The following is a 19,875-nucleotide window of genomic DNA, read 5'->3' on the forward strand; positions in this document are numbered from 1 at the left end:
TGGAGGTGCCACAATGACTACCTCCAGTTGTTTTCTGAGCTCCATTTTCTGGCATTCCCTGAAAAACCAACCCATGGGCCCAGTGGTCAGAAGTTCTCAATTTACACTCGCTCCTGGTTGCCTGCCTGTGCAGAGGGACCTACCCAACAGTGCTGCCCTTGCTCCAGTCAGCCTGAAGGGAAGCTCCCAGAGAAGCTGCTATTTTTTGGTCTCCTGCTCAGGTTTGCACATTCACCTTGCAGATCTTTTGGTGCTGGAGTTTGCGCTGCCAGTGGGAAATGAGCCTTTTGCACTAAGCATCTGCTGAAGGTGCCTGGCCATCACCTTTCTCCACTGTTAAACTCTAGCATCTAGGCAGTTTAATATTAAATAATTACAAGAAAATAGTAAAAATATGAAGCCTCCTTCATAAGCAACTCTCCAAAGGACTGACACTGTTAAATACAATCATGACACACCTGCAAGACAAATACATATTTTACAGAGCAGGAAATGGAAATACTGGTACTTATAGGGCTATTAAGAGTAAGATGAACACCACTTCACCTCCATAAGGAAGAATATTCAAAAGTTACTTTCTGTTAGGAATAAGACATTAATTTTGAATTGTCCCTTAATACATTGGCATACCCAGTGGGAACAGCCTTGTCCAGTATCTGCTGCAGATACCCACAGCAGACATATCAGCTGGAAACCAGAGAAGAGGCAGTTTATGAGGCACCCAGGTTGCACACTAAGCCAGGACTTTGGCAGATGAGTTGCTAAATTTGGGAACACACACACAATCCTGGCATGACCAGAGAAACTTGCATAACCTTCTGTCACACCTCAATGCTCTTGAACATGGGAAAAGTGAGAAAAAATACAAAAAATTATACCGTATGCAAAACATGACTGCAGAGGAACAGATACTTCACCTGGGTCTGACTGTCAGCCCAGAACAGCTCAGTCCTCAGCACTGCCAGCCAAGGTCTGTGAGAGCCCTGACCTCTCAGTGTCTGCCACAGCAGCTAAATAGCACATCTGCCAATCAGTGCAGATTTGGGGCCAGCAGAGAGGCCACAGATTGATGCCCTTGTAAGCCAGCACATCTGCTTAGTTTGTGTTGCTGAGATTTTAAACCCATGCAGTGTTGTTAATTTTAACCCATCCCTCCTCTGGTAGGTTTTGTGAACTGAAGCATAAGAATTCAAATGACTCTCAGGGGAACTCCAGTTATCAGGATCTCAACTCAGCATGCTAAGAAATGCTTAAAGAGATCTGCTTTGCACAAGGCACTTCACTGGGGAAGTGGTGTGATTAAGCTAAGTGCCACTGCTGCCAGGCCACGCTCCAGGAAACTTTTCCTTCCAAGTTCCAACAGCTGACTGCTAATGGGGACGCCTAATGGAGGAACTTCACTGCTCCGTTAATGCTTTGAATCGTGTAAAATTTCTTTCTGTGAAGCGGGGCTCGCTTCCAGATTTTATACACCACCTTGAAGATACACTTTGGGAGTTGCTAGAAGTAAATATCAAGTAAATGCTTAGAAGTTCCTAAAAATGAGTCAAGTAAATGGCCTGAAGAAACACCAGGAACTCAATTAGAGAAAAACAGTAAAAAAGCAACTCAACCGGACCAGGTTGCTATCAATATAAACTACTTCCCTTCCCCCTGAAATTGCAGAAATAAAAGCGAGAAGTACCTAATCTTGTAAAATATGAATTATGCAAAACTGAACTGTCAAGTGAAAATACATGACTGAGGGTTCTCACTCATGGGCCAACCATATCTGTATTTCAGGAGAATGAGACCTTAAAAAAAGGCTTTGAAAGATCATAATCACAACTAATGACCAGGAAAGGCAGACTCGAAAGTGAATAGAGGAAATGAACATAAAGATCTTTCATTAAAGCTGGCATCACTTTGCCTTGGTTTCCCTTCAATCCCAGAAGAAATGTAAATAAACCTGTGACAATTCCCCTGGAGCTGATGGAGGCAGATCAGGAATGAAGAAACACTCGCTTCATCAAGTCAGCTTCTCCCTCACTACCAGGGGATGCATATTAATGTAGCATGCCATAAAAGCTTAATTACCATTTTATACAATTATAAATTATCCTACCAGGCTATAACCAAAACACAAACCTTCTGTGTTTATCACAATACATGCTCTCCTTCACATCCAGTCACATTAACTCTGGTCACCAAAGTCCCTGCCAACAGGCACAGTCCCCAGGTACTTACGTGCCTGCCATGGAGGAGGACCTGGTCAGGCAATCCCACAGAGGTGTACGCTCAAAGCTGGCACGTGTGCTCAAATCCAAATACTCTATTTCACCTGAGCAGAAGACAAATTTGGCAGAGAGACAAGCCAAGAGTCTCTATGAAGGCTTATAACCAAAACAGGAAAGGGAAGCGCTACTGAGAGAGCAGGAGGGCAGGAAGTAACATAGAGCAGGGGCGGGGAAGCCACTTTAAAGAAGAAATGTATTCTTTCTTATAGCTGCTTTGCTGAGCAAAAGTACAAACAATATAGATTTAGATTAGATGTGCCGTTGTTGCCTCATTGGAGGCATGGACATTAAAAACTTTTCGTGCATTTTCTCAAGGCACAGGTTCACTGTCCAAGAAAAAGCAAAAGCAAATAAAGCTCAGACCAAGAAAAAAAATTGCTGTTATTCATTTATGGCACGGGTGTTTACACAATGAACCAAACCCAGGCGCCCTGGTGGCACCGAGGGCCCTGTACTGCCTGGCAGCCAGCCTGGCATCCTGCTGAGGTCCAGCTCCAGCCCAGAACTTTACCTGGCACAGCACAGTGCAAATTTTATCTCCTCACCTACTTAGATGCCTTTTCCACATCTGCTCAAGTTGACCTGGAGCAGAGGACACAGGGTGCAGACACCAGGTAACTTCCCAAAGCACCCAAAAAACTGCAGAGCTTCTCAGCTCTTGAAGAACTGCTGGAAACACAGTCAGAAGCCATGGTTTTACCACGGAGGCACACAGACTTTCTCTGGGAGTCAGCATCAGAGGCCCTGAAGTCTCTGCTAAAGAGAGCAAAACCTGCAGAGCCCTGAGGAGACCAGTCCTCAGGAGATCACACGATTCCTGACATCCTTGCCGTGCTTTCAGAGTGTAAGATACATTTGTAAAACCTTAGGTCCCTGTTCAATATAGCAAAAAGAGAGATGTGTAAGAAATAGGCTGAATGAATTTGGCAAGGCACGCCAGCTACACAAACCCTTCAATGCAGTTTCTGCTGGGCAGCAAGGGTTGCAAACACTGCTCCACCTAAGCAGGGGAGCAGAGCTCTTTTCACCTTCACTGCTTTTCCTGTTACAAGAGATGACTTTCATGGTCCAACTGAAAGACCTACAGAAACTACTGCTGAAATGGCACCTAGTGAAAACATGGGTGTCAAAATCTGGCTGCTCTCCCAGCTGCTGGGACATCGCCTGCTCAGTTGCTGCTTCCAGTTCCTCTGCAGAAAATCTCTGTATGACTGAAGAGTTTCAGTTTTCTGATGGGGGGAATTTAAAAGCCAACAAGAATTGAAGTTCTCACTGACATTTAAGCACAGTTTTTTCTGTAGTGCTTTTGTTTTTCTCTCTTTTTATTTCTTTCTGTTTAATGAAGCATTTTATTATTGCTTGGGATTTCAATTTGGCTGCATTTTCCTGATACTACATCCTTCTGCTTTGAGATCTGTGTGGATGTCGGGCAGTACCTTGTTTCATTCAAAAAAATCCTGCTTTTCATGAATTGAAAATTTTACATTATTTCAGGTCAAGTGGCAATTTTTCTATATAGCTCACACATTGCCTTGACAATAATTGTAGAGTTAGTCAGTGCAAATAGTACTTTACTGCATAAAGCAGAAAAGGACATAACCTGAAAAATGCATCTCCAAGTAAGTATGGACACAAATCACTAATGGCCCAGATCAGCCATGCTGGCTTCACTGTTCTAGGCAGAAGGATGCAGGAAGATGAACTTAGATGAACTTAAGAAGGTGAAGATAAGCAAAGATCTGAGGAGCCTTTTCATTTCTCTGATGTGTCTGAGATAGATATGGTCACTGATTTGGGGGAAACGAGACAGCACTTATGAGGTATGATAATTTCCCTGTTAAACCAAGCAGGTATTACCCTCCTTACACACAAATATCAGCTGCAATAATATCAGCTAGAAAACCCTGGCTTTAAAGATTTGGTTCTCCTGAACAAACACCTTTGAGCACACCTGGAAACTCCCAATCTCCTCCCTCCTGCTAGCACTGTGCATGAAGCACTGTGCACTTTGCTGAAGGACAGCAAAGAGCAGGTCACTACTGACACATCCAATGTCACCCTAGGAAATAGTGACAGTGAGTAGGACAAAGCCCAGGGCTGCCTTTCCATGCCCCTGTCATAAGCCAAATTAATTTCACTAAGCAGCACAGCATACATTCCAGCAGAAGTGCCTCTAATCACCTCTTTGCATTGCTAAAATGCCTCCATGGCCCTGGACTAGAAAGGGAGCACTTAGAAGGACACAGCACTCTGTGACAAATGACACATAAGACCGAGTAGCTGACTTCTATCCAGTCCTCACAAAGAACCATATGCTGGATAAACAGATTATTTCAGTCATGTGTTGAGATCTGTGTGAGCAGATCAGGATTCCTAAACACAGAAGCAAGGCTTTAGTTGCAATTAAGTGAATATTCCCATAGGTTTGCAAGCAGCACGTCTGCTGGCCATGTACTCAGCTTTCATGTTCCAAACACTCCCAAATATTGGATTTGCTTTCTTTTGGAGAGTTTCCTTACCAGATGAATCGTGATTTGTATATGACAATAATGTTATGTATTTTCAATCCTTAGAGCTATAGGCTGAGCGAGAAAGGTGAGTGCCTCAGCCTCAAAATGACTCATCTCCAAGCATAAAACCCAGGCTATTTTTAAGAATGAAGTGAATCACTGTAGAATGTGTTGCTTATACAATTTAAAAAATAAGAATCACAATCATAGTATAAAACTGTACCCACCTACGAGTTGGTTGAAGGTAGACATGATTAAAATATTTTTTTCTTAACAAGCATGTTTCAGACCTTCCAAATAACTATTTATACTTATATATCTTCTGGGTTTAGTTCTGTGTTATTCTCAAAAGGCAACATGTATATTGCACAAATTTCAAAATTTGCATATGGCAAGACTTTCATTTAACGATTTCATGATTAAGAAATCTGGAAGTTCCCACTGAAATGTTACACTCAAATTTCATAAACTACAAGGGAGTTTCATGAATATATGCACAAATGATATGCAACAGCATATAAAATATGTATTTATACATTCAGATTTGTAAATCTAATTTCACAGCTGTTAATAGTCTTTGAATGTAAGACATTTCCTCATACACTGAGATTTGCAACTGTTAAACATGCTGATGAGGCAAAAAAAATTCCTTGTCCTCAGAAAATTTAACCCTGTATGTTAATATATGCTCTTGCTCTCTCAAATCACTTTTTTTCCATGCTCCCCACTCATTTGAAAGGACCAAGAGAGAAACCAGACTGGAATGTAAAATATGCTTATTTACTATTAGAAGAGTTAAAAATGTGCAGTGAGGTGAGGTGCTGGGTGTCACTTCAACAGCAAAACAATTGATCCTGCACTGAGCATATTTTACAAATCAGTCTTTTTGGGGATATTAATTTAGGATGCAATCCCATCACTGCTGAGGTGCAAGGAAGTCTTTCCATGGACTTAAGAGGGACAAGCTTTAGCCCTTTGTATAGATCCATTCAAGTAGTGATAAATAAACATATGGCAGGAAAAAAGTCTTTTGAAGGCCACGTGTTATGCAGGATTCGGGAAGCTCTGTTTTTTCCTTCTGGGAAGCCCCTGGCTCTCAAGTCATGCAGTGCCCTTTGCTAAGATTATTTCATCTCACCCTCATTCTGCAGAGGGAGCAGTCAGGACTCACCTGCTTCCAGGGGGATGTTTTGGCTGATGCAAACAGCTTAGGTATTGCCTGAAGGAAATAACTGTATTGCAAAGAATTAACTCCATGGCTGCCTTCAATTTTCCTCTCTATAAACTGTGATGAGCAGTGGGCAGTGAGCCCAGACCCCACGGTAAGCAGCATGGAACAAGTTACAGACCATATGGAGAGAAATAAACTGCCACTTCATACACAGGGTATCTATAGTGCTTTGTGCTTGAGTCAGCTAATTGCACATCCGCAAATCAGCACATTTATAACAAACGGAGCACTATGATATCATGGGAAATCTATTTAACATGATCAAAGTCTGCCAGGAAAAGTTCCTCTGAAATTATGAAAGTACTTAAGAGTCCTGAGTGCCGGGGACATTTTACAGTCCTTATTAAACAAACATTTTCCCATTGTTTCATGGCAGCTGGTGGTGCCAAGGGCTCTATCATCCAAGGCTCCATGTCAGCAGTCTCACTGCAGCCACCAGCTTGGGCATCTCCCTGCTGCAGGCAGGAGGCACCTCTGTACCTATAGCTAGAACCAGCCCCTCCACCCAGACCTGCTCCAATGCAGCAAAGAGCAGCTGCTCTTCCCAGCAGCACCTCAGCTCAGGCTTACCATCTCCTTTCCTTTTCCAGAAGCTGAGATTTACAGTATTGCAAACCTCCTGTACTTCAAATTTTAGCTTTCCCACATAACTTTTCTTTTATGTCAAAGTTTAGCAATGCCCTTGATCTAAAGAGCTATTAGATATGGTCTAAGTGTAAATATAAACTTACTTGGGGTATCAGCTAAAAAACATTCTCATATTTATGTCACCAAGCATATGCTATCTCCCAACATTGCTCCACAGCTGATGTATTTTCACCTTCAGCTTGTATTTTTCCTTAAACTTTAGTAAACATGATGAGTGGTTTCAGCAGCTGTTGGCAGAGGTCCTTTCAACTGCCTACATTACTTTTTTGTAGCTCTTGATTTATGAGGTGATCATGTTCATTTCTGGGGTTTGTACTTGAAACAAGAAATACCAACTTCACAATAGTCCCAAAGGAAGACCAGGAGTTTCTCAATCAAAACTAGCACTGCCTCAATTCTGGTACTTACCTTAGCTATTTAATGCTATCCACCATTAAGAAATGCAATTCAAGCATCATGTTTTGCTGAACAGATCAGATATTTGTATCATGAGACAGCCCTATCACATGTGGTTGGCACCATAAACCCATGGAATGGTTTCTATCACAAACCTTTCAGAGGTACATGGGTGAGGTGCAGCCCAGCAGGTGTGAACATAAGGAGAGGTTTTCTGACATAAGGGATGCCAGAGTAAAGAAAAACCATATAAACACAGCTCAAGAGACTGGAGGGAAAGCAGCTGACCAAAAACCCATCAGAAATCACACATAACTGTCTTTTTATCAGTTCTCTAAAGGCACGTGCCTGTCTGATGTCCAGGTCATATAAGGTGATATTCATTGGGAAAGCACTTTTCAAGACAGAAACCCCATCCCTAAAAAGTGAGGGCTCAAAGTGAAGGTTGTGCAGGCTCTAGAAGGCTAGGTTCACACCAAGATAAAGAATGCCCGCCCTTGTTTCTGATATTTATGTTTCCTGGAATAGGACAGGTTGGAAATAATAGCTGACTTATAGGCACAGGGGAACTTCAACTTGCAGAAGGATCCCTGAAGGTGGAATGGGTACAGTCAGCAGTTTTTCATGTCAGCTTTCACTGCCATGTAACACAACGAGGTGCACACATACAGAGATGCTCTCTCCTTTAAAAGCATCCATATTCCTTCCACATTTTTTCATGTCTTAGAATAATCCCTTGTAGCATTTAACAGGATACTGAGGTAGTTTTGCATGAATCAATACTTGCTTTACCCTTGCTGAAGTTGATGGCAAAATTCCTATTAGCAATTAGCCATTCCAGCTGCAGCAGCAATTTACCTTTTATATCATCTGTGTCATCAGACAGTAGAACAAGGTAAATTATACTGGTCTGTTGAAGTCCCATCTTAAATCCAGTGTTTGCAGTGATGGACAATGAGTGTGGCCCTGATATTTGCAGATATACTTTGGCTGGGAAGAATAACAAATCATTGTTGGGCCCAAACAAGCTGCACAATTGAGTCACAGTGTTGATTTAGATTAAGTATCTTTAGTCTGTTAAAAAGTGAACATTGCAGATCTGACTGTTTGTAGTGTTCCATCAGTGAAAAGGTGACACTCTTTTTGAGGTGGGCATAAAAAGGCACCAAATGTCAATAAACTCTACTCAAAAATCCATATTAATTGTGGCAATCAGGAAGGTGGGAGAATGTCTCTTAAATTTCACAAGAAGAATAGTTTTCAGATTATTTTAGCAAAACTAAACACAAGGACCGCTAGCAAATGGAGATGTGTAGTATGCAAATCCTTCATCCAAAACCACTGACAATACTTAATAAAACAAAAATTATCCTGGCAGCCCCTTCTTTTCCCCCTTTCCCTCCTTTGATTATTTATTGGCAAAGATTTTTCCCATTGCCTGGCAGATAAAAAGATTTTCTGAGTGCCAAAACTGAAACAGGATCCCTGAGCACATTTGTGCACCAGACTTGTTTGTGCATGATGTTTGTCAAATCATAGCAGAAGTATTCCTGCTTTACCATGATTTTTATCCTTTTTCTCCTAGCAACCTTCCCCCTTTATCTTGTCCAAAATTATTTTCTTGACTGTGTTATGTCCTCTGTGACTTTCCCATCACCATGCAGGGACACCACAAAGAGCCATTTCTCAGGAGTTGGGCATCTACTAAACAGGTGCAAGCTGGCAGTGAATTGCTGGTGAACCTGACTGTGTCCTGCCTTCACCTCACACAGGACACCAGACTGAATCCCTCTCCTCTCCATCCACTTGGTGAGTGCCAGAAACCAGGGACTTTCACTCCTCTGTCAAACTAGGCTGACACTTCTGAATCTGCTGGTCAGCTCCTGGGAAGGTGATAGAGAGAAGGAAGAGGATGGGCAGACACAGAGGTAAAGCAACTGCATAAACCTCATTTTCTTAGAAGAGCAAACCAAAGTCACGTTGGTAGGGAGGGTCTCCCAAAGAATTGCTGCTCACCTCCACTGCTACCCTCACCAGTTTGTCCATCTGATGACCGCCAAACCCTCCACAATGGCATGCACAGTTCCTTTCAAAATCAGCATCAGAATAACAGACTTTTCCCAAAAGTACAACTTTCTAGTCACCTGGCATTTTTTTCACTGTCTAAAACATGTAGGGGTTTTGTCAGCACTTCAGACTTGTCAAAAGATAACCCTTCCATCCAAAGCTTAACATAAAAGTTTAGCCCTTGAGCCATTACACAGAGTGGGAGTACTCAACAAGCCTCTGTCTGTGTCGAGACGTACTTTTCATAACAATACCCTGGGTTTATTATAACAGGACTGAAATCTTTCAAACTGTCCTTTTGCATTACTGATACAATGTTTTGGGGAAAAAAATTAAAAAGAGAAATTAAAATCACTCACAAGTCAACAAATTTACAGAAAGGTCAGGTAAGAGAAAGGATACAGGGAATGGGGAAAGTTTCATCAGTAACTCAGCTCACTGTTCCTTCTAATGCCTTTCTGAACCTTCTACAGCTCCACCATCTCCCAAGATCACAAATTCAGGTCATGGAGGATTTCTAGGGAGTAAGATAACAGCTGCAGTGCATCTTCCATTGGGCCAGTGTTAAGGCAACCCAGCCTCAACAGTAATGCTAACAACCACAGCCAAGTGGGAACAAAAGGCAAATTCAAGTGCATCAACCATTATTTCTCAGCCCCAACAAGAATATGGAAAGCAGCATTCAAAGCCACATTAAGATCAAATTTTTAATTAAAAAAACCCCAAAACAACACAAGAGTTTTGAAAGATTTAATAAATTGCCATAGCCTTGGAAGTCTTGCCCTACATCACACCCTGGTTTCTCTGTAGGCCCCAAAAGGCTCATCAAAATGAAGAGCAACACAGAACCCTTCAGTCAAGTCACAGCAAGATCCCTCACAGTGAACTTTATAACTGGTGTGTTATCAGCTGAGCAATGTTACAGTATTATTTGGTCTGCTGAAACCAACTCCCCAAAGTGCAAACAGAACAGAAACCAGGCAAAGCTCTCAATTGTCTCTTGGGCTGCACACTCAGTTTAGGCAGCTGCAGCTTAGTGGATAAAGCACTGACCTCCAAGTCAATCCCAGTCAAATCCAGCTCAGGTTCCCATGAAGGGCACTGGAACTGGGTTAGGGAGCACAAGCTTCAAAGAACCACTTTCCTTACAACTGACTGCATTTTTTGCCATGAACCTTTCTTCTTCAGTATTTCTGCTTTTGTTGCCCATCTCTTTCTGCTTAGGCTAACTGGGTTCTACCACCAAGACCATGGTCTTTATTCAGGTGATAATACAACCACAGCTGGAAATCAGACCATGGATTTGGGGAATACTCCCCTGAAAGACATGATAAGGGAAAACAGGACTTCCCTGCCTCACTGTGATGGTATGGTGGCCTACACAGGGAATGACACAGGGAATGGTTTCCAGCTCCCAGCTTGGTGTTACATATCTAGTGGACTCTTTATTATTTGCCTGGTTTTCCATCCCTTCCCATATCTTTTCCGGATAGAGTTGTTTTGCTCTTCAGTACTCATCCCACCTGCCCCAGAATAAGAGAAAGGGGAAAATAGAATAAAGCAAGAGCTATGAATTGGTGTGCCAGCACAGCCCGATACCTCGTTCTTCTTGGTTTTTCACTTCCACTGACACTTAGAGTTAGGTTCACACCATTTAAAAATGAGAATAAGAATAAAACATGCTGATAAAGAGGTTTTCTATATTTTACTTTCTATTCAGGCTCTCTTGGTCTATGCCATGCCTGAGGCACTGTGCACACTGTTGCCATGCTAATTGCCCAGCTCTGATTTTGGAGTCTCAAGGCACTGCAGCTTTTAATAGAACCCCTCCAGAAAACAGGCAGAATACTTCTCACTCAGCAGCATGCACATCCACACTCCCCAGGCTGGCTCTGGGACCCAACACTCCCTGCTACATCAGTGCCACACTTGCTTTGTTAGCTGCTGCTGGGTCATCTAAATAACCTCTGGATGAGCATAAGGTTCAGAAAAGATAGGGGCTTGTTGGAAATTCTATTTTACTCGTGTATTTCATTCTATTCTATTCTATTTGCACCCATTCAAGACAGTTTTGGGGAATCAGTCTTTTCAAACTTAGCATCACCACTGGGTGATCTCAGTCAGATGCCAAAAAAGAGACTCATACTTTACATGTGAGGGGAGGCAAACCATGGCTTTATCAGAAGCAATTCATAGTGGCCTCTTAATTTAGTTGGTTTTATAAATGTACAGAGGAAAAGGGAGTGTGATGCAGACCCTTGGAGGGCTCTTGGGAGCCTCCTCTGCTGGAATGGAAACTTTCTGGAACCAGTAGATGAGAGCAGAGTCCCTCTCTACAGCTATGACACCAAAGAACAGGAAGCAGAGGGCTGGCTGAATGACTGGAGACAGGGTTGATTCTGGAATGAATGAGAAAGGGTTTGTAGACTTAGATTAGATTTTCCTTCACTTTTTCATCTGTACATTTTATAAACACTTGCAATTCTCTCATCCACTTCAGTTGTTACAAATAAGTACCTTCACTTACATTTTGACATAACCCAGCTTGAGACAAGGTTAGTTTCCAGGTGCCACACTGATATTACAGTGCTCCTTAAGCTAAATTACAGCTCTGTTTATAACTGTGAACCTTTAATGAGCACCCAGCTCATTATAATAAAGCATAACACAGCATGCAATGAAGTGTGCCTTCAGAGACACGGCGTGGAGCTGTGTGAGAGCCAGCACTGCAGGGTGAGGACAGAGAGGAATGCTTCCTGCTGGGCAGGCCTACCAGCAAATACCAGGGCACAGCCAGCGTGGCTAACAGGGTATCTTCAGTGTGAAACCTGTGGAGATTCAGGTTTCCAAAACAGCAGAGCTCCCCAGCTCATTCCTAAAGCTACTGGCCAACTTTGTGGCCACCTGTGACCTTCTCTGCTCCTCCTTTGTTCAGAGGAACAGAGAGCATCCATTTGACCAAGAGTCAGGACAGCCCTCAGGAAATACTTGTACTGAGTCAATAGGAGCCAAAATATTATGCAAACTAAGAAACTTATATTTATGTATGATCTCCATATTAAACTTTTTTTATGCACACACAACAATCAAAATTATTTCATGCTTTTCATCTGCAAAGTTATGGTGCACATTTGAGGACATTCTTATTCTGGAGAAGAAAAGAGGAAATAGTATGCCTTAGTCTTTCAGTTTATATTCAATATGAAATGGAAAAATGAATTGAAAGTCATTAATTCATAGGTCTGTGATGCGGTAATGAAAACAAATTAAACCCAAGTCTGTTATTTCAGTTTCATTTGGTTTTCAGCAATAAGATTGGTATTTCTAAAAATATGTTAGGTAACACTTTAAAATCCAACAGAGACTTGGCACCTGGTGTCTTGTATCTGAGCTTCATTACAGGAGCAGTGTTTATGTTGGATGTGTGTTGGATGGTTTAATTCCAGCCTACTGAAGAGCAGCCTCCAGGTCACAGATCTGCTGTAGCTAATTTGGCAGAAGCAGCACTGTCTCTTCAGAGAAGGGCAACATAAATCTGCAAACACAGCTTCTGTCGGGGGTAATGAACAGCTTTAATTTTCTGCAGAATGACAGTCACTGAGCACATGTAAAAAAACCCAAACCAACCAACCAAACAACAACAACAACAAAAAAAAACCAAAAAAACAAAAAAACAAACAAAAAAAAACAAACCCCAAAAAAACCAACCCAAAGAGCCATGGTAGTAAAGATCCTCCAACACAAAATCTCCAGAGCTTCAACTCCCCTGAGATGTCAGCACTGTGCTGGGGCACAGCAGAAAGAGAGAAGAGACTTTTTCCTCTGCAACACTGCAAGCACTTTCAGCCATTTCAGGTTTCCACCTACCAACTAAATGTGATGAACCTTCCCATCTCTAGTTAAGAGCATGTTTCAGCACCTTGCAGGGGTGTTCAGGAGGTGGTTTCCTTTCCCAGACAACCCTGGGAGAGGCAAAGCATTTGAGCAGTGCTTTTGGCAGGCAGAGTGGGAAGGCAGCAGGCAGAGCCCCCCACTCCATTCTCTTGTGGAGGAAGCAGAATACCTCAGTCCATACCCCAGGGACCAATTACAGGAAATTCCTTGGACAGGGCAGCCCCAGACACACAAGAGATGCCCACCAGTGCCACAAGGCTTTGGGCATGCTGTGTGCCCAGGGTGGGTTTGAGGGGGGAGGATGGAACATTGTCCTTTGTGCTCTCCATGTGCTTCAGGTTTGCCAGAGGGCAGAGGCAAACAAATATTTCATCTGTAAAGAGTCACTCAGACCACCCTCGTCTGTGTGGTGGCACATGGCATTGTAGGGAAATGGGCAGGAGAAAGGAAGCACAAGTGGCTATGCCAAATGCTAATGAGAACAAAAGACAGAGAAACAATACCCAAAGCATTTCCTGTCCATCTTTGCTTGGCCCTGTTCTTCAACACGCTTGTCTCTGAGGAGGAAAGATTGCTGTGATCTCCTCTCCACTGCTGGCACTCTCCTTCCAGAGAAACAACTAAAGCATATACAGTAGCTCATGCCAGTGGTAGCTTATTTGACTATTAATTACTCTAAGGAAAAATCCTGCTGTTCTGAAATCTGAGAATTTCCACTGGAGACTCACCAACTACTTATCCACTAAAACCCAAGATCACAGAGACAAAAAATGTTATATAACAAATCAGTTCATTAAAAATACATTTAAATAAAATTTAAAATCTTTTTTAAAAAATTAAAATAAAAATTTTAAGCCCATAGTCTATTTAAAAATATTTTTCTATGTATTTCCATAAGGCAATTTCAGTTTTGTGAGATGCATATTGCATTGGAAGAGATGCAATCAAAGACATCAGAAAAACAAACGGGATGATCTGTAAATACCAATCATATTTTTTGGATAGTCAAGACAGACAACACTATTTCTTGATCTAAAATGGAAGATTTATCATTATGCTAAAATTATGCTAAATCCTAATTAAAAACGAATCAGAAAAGGCAAAACCGAACTGGTGCCTCCAGCAGAGAACCCAAACAAGGACGATGGCAATTTTTCTTTGCATCAGTTTTAAGGGATAACACTGTATTTCTCTACTTTTATAACCCTCTACAACTCACAGTACTATTATGATTTAAACTCTCTGGAAGCCTACACTTCGTGTGTTTGAATAAAACTAAAGCAATGCAGTCTGTCACACAGGCCAGACCTGCAGTGAGCTGGGATTGCTGGGGCAGGTTTGCTTTGCAGCTCAGGCAGAGGCTGAACCAGTGGAGGGACAATCCCTTCTGTGTATTTCCCTTTCTGCAGTCAGCAAAAATGCCCCACTCTGAAAACAGCATTTGTAGCTTGCCACAGGATAAAACAAACCTCAGAAACATAAATCAAGCTTAACAAAGGAGCTTCTTCTTAACATGGCTAATGGCTCGGGTTCCTCCACAGACAAAGACTCTGTTTGACCTACTGCTCTAATTAGAGGAGTAGTGATGTTGACATTTGTGTTGTATAAAGCAGACATGTTAACAGCCAGAGGGAAAGCTGTCAGTGCCTCTAAAGATCACAGCACTCATGGCAATGCACGATTCAGCCTTTAAATATTCAAATAATCAATTCAATGCTTAACTTCTTTTACTGATAGTAAGAAACAACTCCCAAATTAGAAAAAAAACAAACCAAACTAAAACCCACCAAAAACCAACCCCAGCTTCAATCAGTGTTAATTGTGAAAGATTAACAGGCAATACATGAATAAGTTTTATTCTGCCAAGTATAGTGTTTCCTTTCAGGTTTATATAATCCAATTTTGTCATGAAGAAACACAAGCAATTTATACTCTCTGGGCTTTTCACTTACTATTAAAATAATACCAGCTATCAGAGACTGAGGTTTGTACATTCATATGTGTCAGGTTCACCAAAGCAGAAAAACAGATACCACTGCTCATTTATAAATACATGAAAGGTGTTTTAATTTAACTCTGATCTATTGCATTCCATTCCCTTGACATGAGATGCACCATTGCAACAGACAGGTAGTTCATGTCTTACAGACCAGAATCCCTGCAGTAAATCTCTCTGTGAGCACCCAAACACCCCAGAATGACAGCAAGCCCTTAGTGCTGCAGCTCAATTAGCTCCAAACCCCTCCCAGATTTTTTCCCCCAAGATGATGTTGATGTTCCCAAGCCCACTTTTACTCAAGGTGAAGCTGAACACCAAGCATGACAGACTGACAGAAGGTTTTGTGCTGCAGCCCAAGACCAAAGTTGTCCACTCCCACCACCTCTCTCCCAAGGAAAGGAATCTACAGGCACAGAGATGGAGAGAGGCTCTGCATCATTCATCACATCCCACAACATGACACTGGCTTGACAGAACCCATCCTGGACACTTTTAGAGCCTGTTTTGTAATTAATTTCTGTAAGTGGATAATCGACTCATTAAGCTGAATTAGAGCAATATGATAATGCACAAACCAAAATGCAACTATTATTTATCTCACTGTTCAGTCCAGCCTTCAAAGCCACTTCAATACAATTGCTACTGCCAATGACTTCTGAAGGAAACAATTTAACATGGCAGGCATCATGCTGTCCAAGCTTTAAAAAATTAAGAAAAAAGACATTTACAATGGTATACATTTTGTTTATATGTAGACTGCACAAAATGCTTCCCATTCCTTTCTTAATGCTTTTTAATTTTTTCCCCAGCTTTTTAAGACAGTTCCACTTTCCTTTACACGACATCTCACGTGGCCAGTATTGCTCTAAGGGAAGGCACATGTGATCATCCCTCTTCCTCATATAGCTCCAAACACAGCACAAGGACATTTATGTATCTCTGTGTGTGTGAAAGGTAACAAGATGAACTTAAAATGCATTATGGTGAAGTGGTCTGTGATCCTCCAAATGTGCTTGGAGGGTAGATTGTGAGGAGACACACCTCTGAACGGCAACAATGTTTGGGTTGATTCAGTACAGTAAAATCTGTAACTTCTCTTTTGATAATCAAGAAAAACCTAGCTTGAAATGCCTCTTGTATAAAGAAGATAAGGAAACAGGGCCACAGTACACTATCCATCCCAGCAGGGAAGGGAAAGTTAACTTCATGTCATTCACTCTTCACTGCACAAGTGCTGCTGCTCCCCATTGATCTCCACAGTAATTGTAAGTAGCCACAGAAGGCCATTTCCAGTGCCAGGACAGTGCTTACCAGAAGCAATCATTCTTTTTACAACACTTTAGGGAAAAAGATGAAGGCATGAAGAGGAAGGAAAGAGATTCTTCCCCCTCAAGTTTATTTTATACTGACAGAAATCCGTTGATTTTGTAGGAGGCTTTTCCTTATTTGCAAGGACAAATTCCACTCCATTCCATGAAATTCCCTGCTTCAAAAATCAGGTTACTTAAGCATAATTTTGGGGCTCTAGGGGGAGATTCAACAAACACCAGGGCATTGGGTAGACATAAACATGACTGCAACAGGACATGAGGCCACAGCAGAGGGTTTGCACCTGGCTGGGCAAGCAAACAGAGCCAAGGTGGGTGACACAGCAGGTACATCAGCACTAAAGTGACCCAAATGGGGGGGGTCAGAAATGCAAAACTCCTGCTGTCCATGGAGTGACTCCTCTGCTCTCAGAGGAAGGTCTCCTAAAGAACAGAGCTGAGACCATATCTCTGGAGAAGGGGACAAAAGTAACCATCACTTTGGAGCCAACAGAGAGAACATTTGGGTTGAAAGCTGTAGATGAATACTGCAGTAGACAATTTAAGTATGCTGTTAACACCGTCCCTGAACATTTTCAGGAATGAGCCTGTGAAAGGACAGAATGTGCCCATGTAATGCTCCCATGCACAGCTCACTTAGGACATTTGAACAACATTATGGTGGTGTCTGAGACCCAGCTGGCACATGTCCCCAGTCAGATCTCTCACAGCCACAGCAGGCTCCAGCAAGGAAAGAAACAAGCCATAGTTATCCTGGAACATTTGCAGCTCCTGATGGATCTAGAACATGCTATGGTGAAAGGAAATAAACACTGTTCCAGCACTGCAGTTAGCACTTGCACAACCAAGTGTTATAGTTACAACACCTGATGTGATAGTGCTCTACACATCCCCTAAGGGACAAACCATCACCTGGAAGGAAGGAATTCCAGGGAGGAATCAGTCCTCTTTTCAATAGGAGCTCCAACAGAATGACACCTTAGTGAGAAAGCTTTGGAGATTCATTGAACAAATCTGTATTCTCCCTTTGCTGTTTATCTGCTTAGCATGTGACTGGCACACAATTTCCAGGCATTACTATAAAGCAATTCATTTCTCTAGACAATGGGAGGGAGCAGTAGGTTTCTCCAGAGCCAACACTGCTCCTGCTTTTAGGCTTGGCTAAATGCAGCCATGCAGACTGTGGCAGCTGGCAGGCTCAGCCAGAAACCCTTCTGTGAATTACTGCTAGCAAACACATTTGGGTTTATTAAGCCTTTCTTCCTCCTCCAAGTGTTACAGTCATGGTTCTTGAGTAATCACAGGCATTGTTTAGAAGCATTTGGGGAATGAATCTTTGAAAAGCCCTTGCAAGGTTCAGCTCAGAGCTGCTCAGCTTAGGGATCCACCAGAGATGTACCTGCAGCCTGTGGGGTCTGACACTTCAGGAGGGATCAGCCTCAACTCCACAGTCCCCAGCTGCTTCCTCCAGGGCGTCCCCTTTCCCTGTCAGGATCCCCACCCATCCTCTCTACCCTGGCAAAGGTCTTCCCTGACAGAAATGGATGTTCAGATTCAGATTGAAGTGCAGCAGCTCGTGCTGTGTGTGCTTGCAGACCAGCTCAGCTATGAAATGGAGACCCCAAGCCTGCAGCCAAGTGGGAAGGGGGTGGGGGAATTCACAGGAAGGGTCATAGGGAGGAGGATGGACCAGCGCTGCTGGATGGGGTGCAGGATAACAGCAACATGGCTGTGAGCCTACTGCCCTGCAAATGGATCTGTTTCTCCTATTGTCCTGGAATTCCAAGCACTGTTCAGGTGTTTAATTAAGGTTTGAAGCTTTCTCTTTTTTTCCCCAAAACCAGTGTTGAACAACAATGCTTCTGATTAGCCAGCAAAAGAGATGATTGTGCTATTGGATTGAAAGTCATAAGGTATCTGTAAAGGCTCAAAAGGTACCAATCTGGGTACCAGTCTGATGTAGTAAAGGAAAATATGTAATTTCAGGCTCATATATTATAGAGCCAAAGCAAATTACCTGCTGCTGATGTCTTTTTATAGCATTGATGGTGGGGGTGGAGTAATGGTTGCCAAAAGAAAACCTACTTAGCCTTGGGAATCAACTGATGTTCCTAAAGCCAGGAATCATGTTGTTGATGCTCACAGAAAATGGAAATTGATGACTGTAATCTCCATGAGCAGGATGGTGGCTGCTCTAAGGCACCCCTGCTCCCCACCCCATGTGGCATGGCCATCAATCTGATGTGTGTTGTTAGCACAATGCAAGGTTGCAGACCATTGCTGGAAAAAGAAATAAAAAATCCACAACGAGCATTTGCTGAGTGAAGCAGAGAGAGGATGGCAATTTTTGTCAGTTCACTGCATGAAGATATGACCCTTGAGCAGTTCTGAAGGTAACACCTGGGTATGAGAGGGACACAAGGATGTTTCTGCTCCTGCAGCTACACGGTGTGGTTGTCTGTGTGGCCACAGCCTCAGTGCAGCTGCTCCCACAATTGCTCAGTTAAGGGGGAAGAGCCACGGTGGAGATGACCTTTAGTGTGGCATCAGAGTATACTTCAAAGCACTGCCTTTCCACCCAAACCCAGCTCAGCTGACTGCAGGATGGGCTCTGGGAGAGGCTGACACTCTGAGGGGGTGGCTGGGGCTGGCAGGGGGTGCCCTGCACCCTGCCCAGCTGCAGAGCACCCGAGCACACCCACGTGCCCCACGGTCAGCGCTGCATCGGGGCCGCCTCCGTTTCCCTGACTTTCTGGAAAAGACAGAATCAGGCCAGCTAACTTTCCTCCATGTGCTGTTTTTGCTGCCAGCAGATTTTCTAGCATGTGCACAGGCACAGCAGCAGCCAGATTTTGCTCATCCCCCCTTACCCCAATATTTCTGTGGATAAATAACATAGCATACATCAAGATAAATTTATCTTGGGTGTAACCCCTGGAATGTCACTGTAGTAAAAACAGAATTATGTGGGCCATAGAACAGATGAATCCATGTCACTGGAGACAATAATTTCAGATGCATTTATCTCATAATTAATAGCCACTAACTTTTTCAGTGGGAAGAAGTGTTGAAAAGATTTTGCTAAATGCAAGCTTAAGAGAAAATAGCACATTGATTTTAGAGAATAATTTTCAAATGCTTGTAATGATATGATGTTCTTCTGATACGTAGTTCACAAAACAACCCCAGACCAGAGTAGGTGGAGACTAACATTGATTTCATTGAAGCAGACAGAGCATGCATCCCTTTGAAAGCTGGCCTTACCCTTTCACTTTTTTTCAGTCAGTAGCAGAATGGCATAACAGGAAAGAATTTCTAAAAATATCCACTGTGGCTGATCCAGCTGAAAATATGTTCTGAAACAGCTCAGATGACATAGAGAGTGATAGAAACACTTAGAAGCCCCAAATAAGACACACAGTTAGGTTGTGTTCTTTCATGTTGGTGTTGGTAGACACTGCTGCAGTGTTAATCCTTATCACAAAAGGATGATATGTTTCTCTCCCCAAGCCTGGCAGCAGTGGCA

At 42.7% G+C, this 19,875-nt stretch overlaps 1 protein-coding gene across 5 annotated transcripts in view; it reads right to left on the reverse strand.

Moving 5' to 3' along the window:
* Window positions 1-19,875, reverse strand: part of EVL (Enah/Vasp-like) — a 148,064-nt gene that overhangs the window by 76,341 nt on the left and 51,848 nt on the right. The window contains exon 1 of one of the 5 annotated variants that reach the window (XM_071426483.1): window positions 2,227-2,364. The exons of the other annotated variants lie outside the window; for them this stretch is intronic. Coding sequence (XP_071282584.1) covers window positions 2,227-2,237 — 11 coding nt within the window. The 5' untranslated portion in view covers window positions 2,238-2,364. Of the gene's footprint in view, window positions 1-2,226; window positions 2,365-19,875 lie in introns of those variants that run through there. 5 annotated transcript variants of the gene reach the window in all.

The sequence above is a fragment of the Agelaius tricolor genome, unplaced genomic scaffold (genome assembly GCF_023055355.1).
Source record: "Agelaius tricolor isolate 1412-34295 unplaced genomic scaffold, bAgeTri1.0.p SCAF_5, whole genome shotgun sequence".
NCBI classification, from domain to species: domain Eukaryota; kingdom Metazoa; phylum Chordata; class Aves; order Passeriformes; family Icteridae; genus Agelaius; species Agelaius tricolor.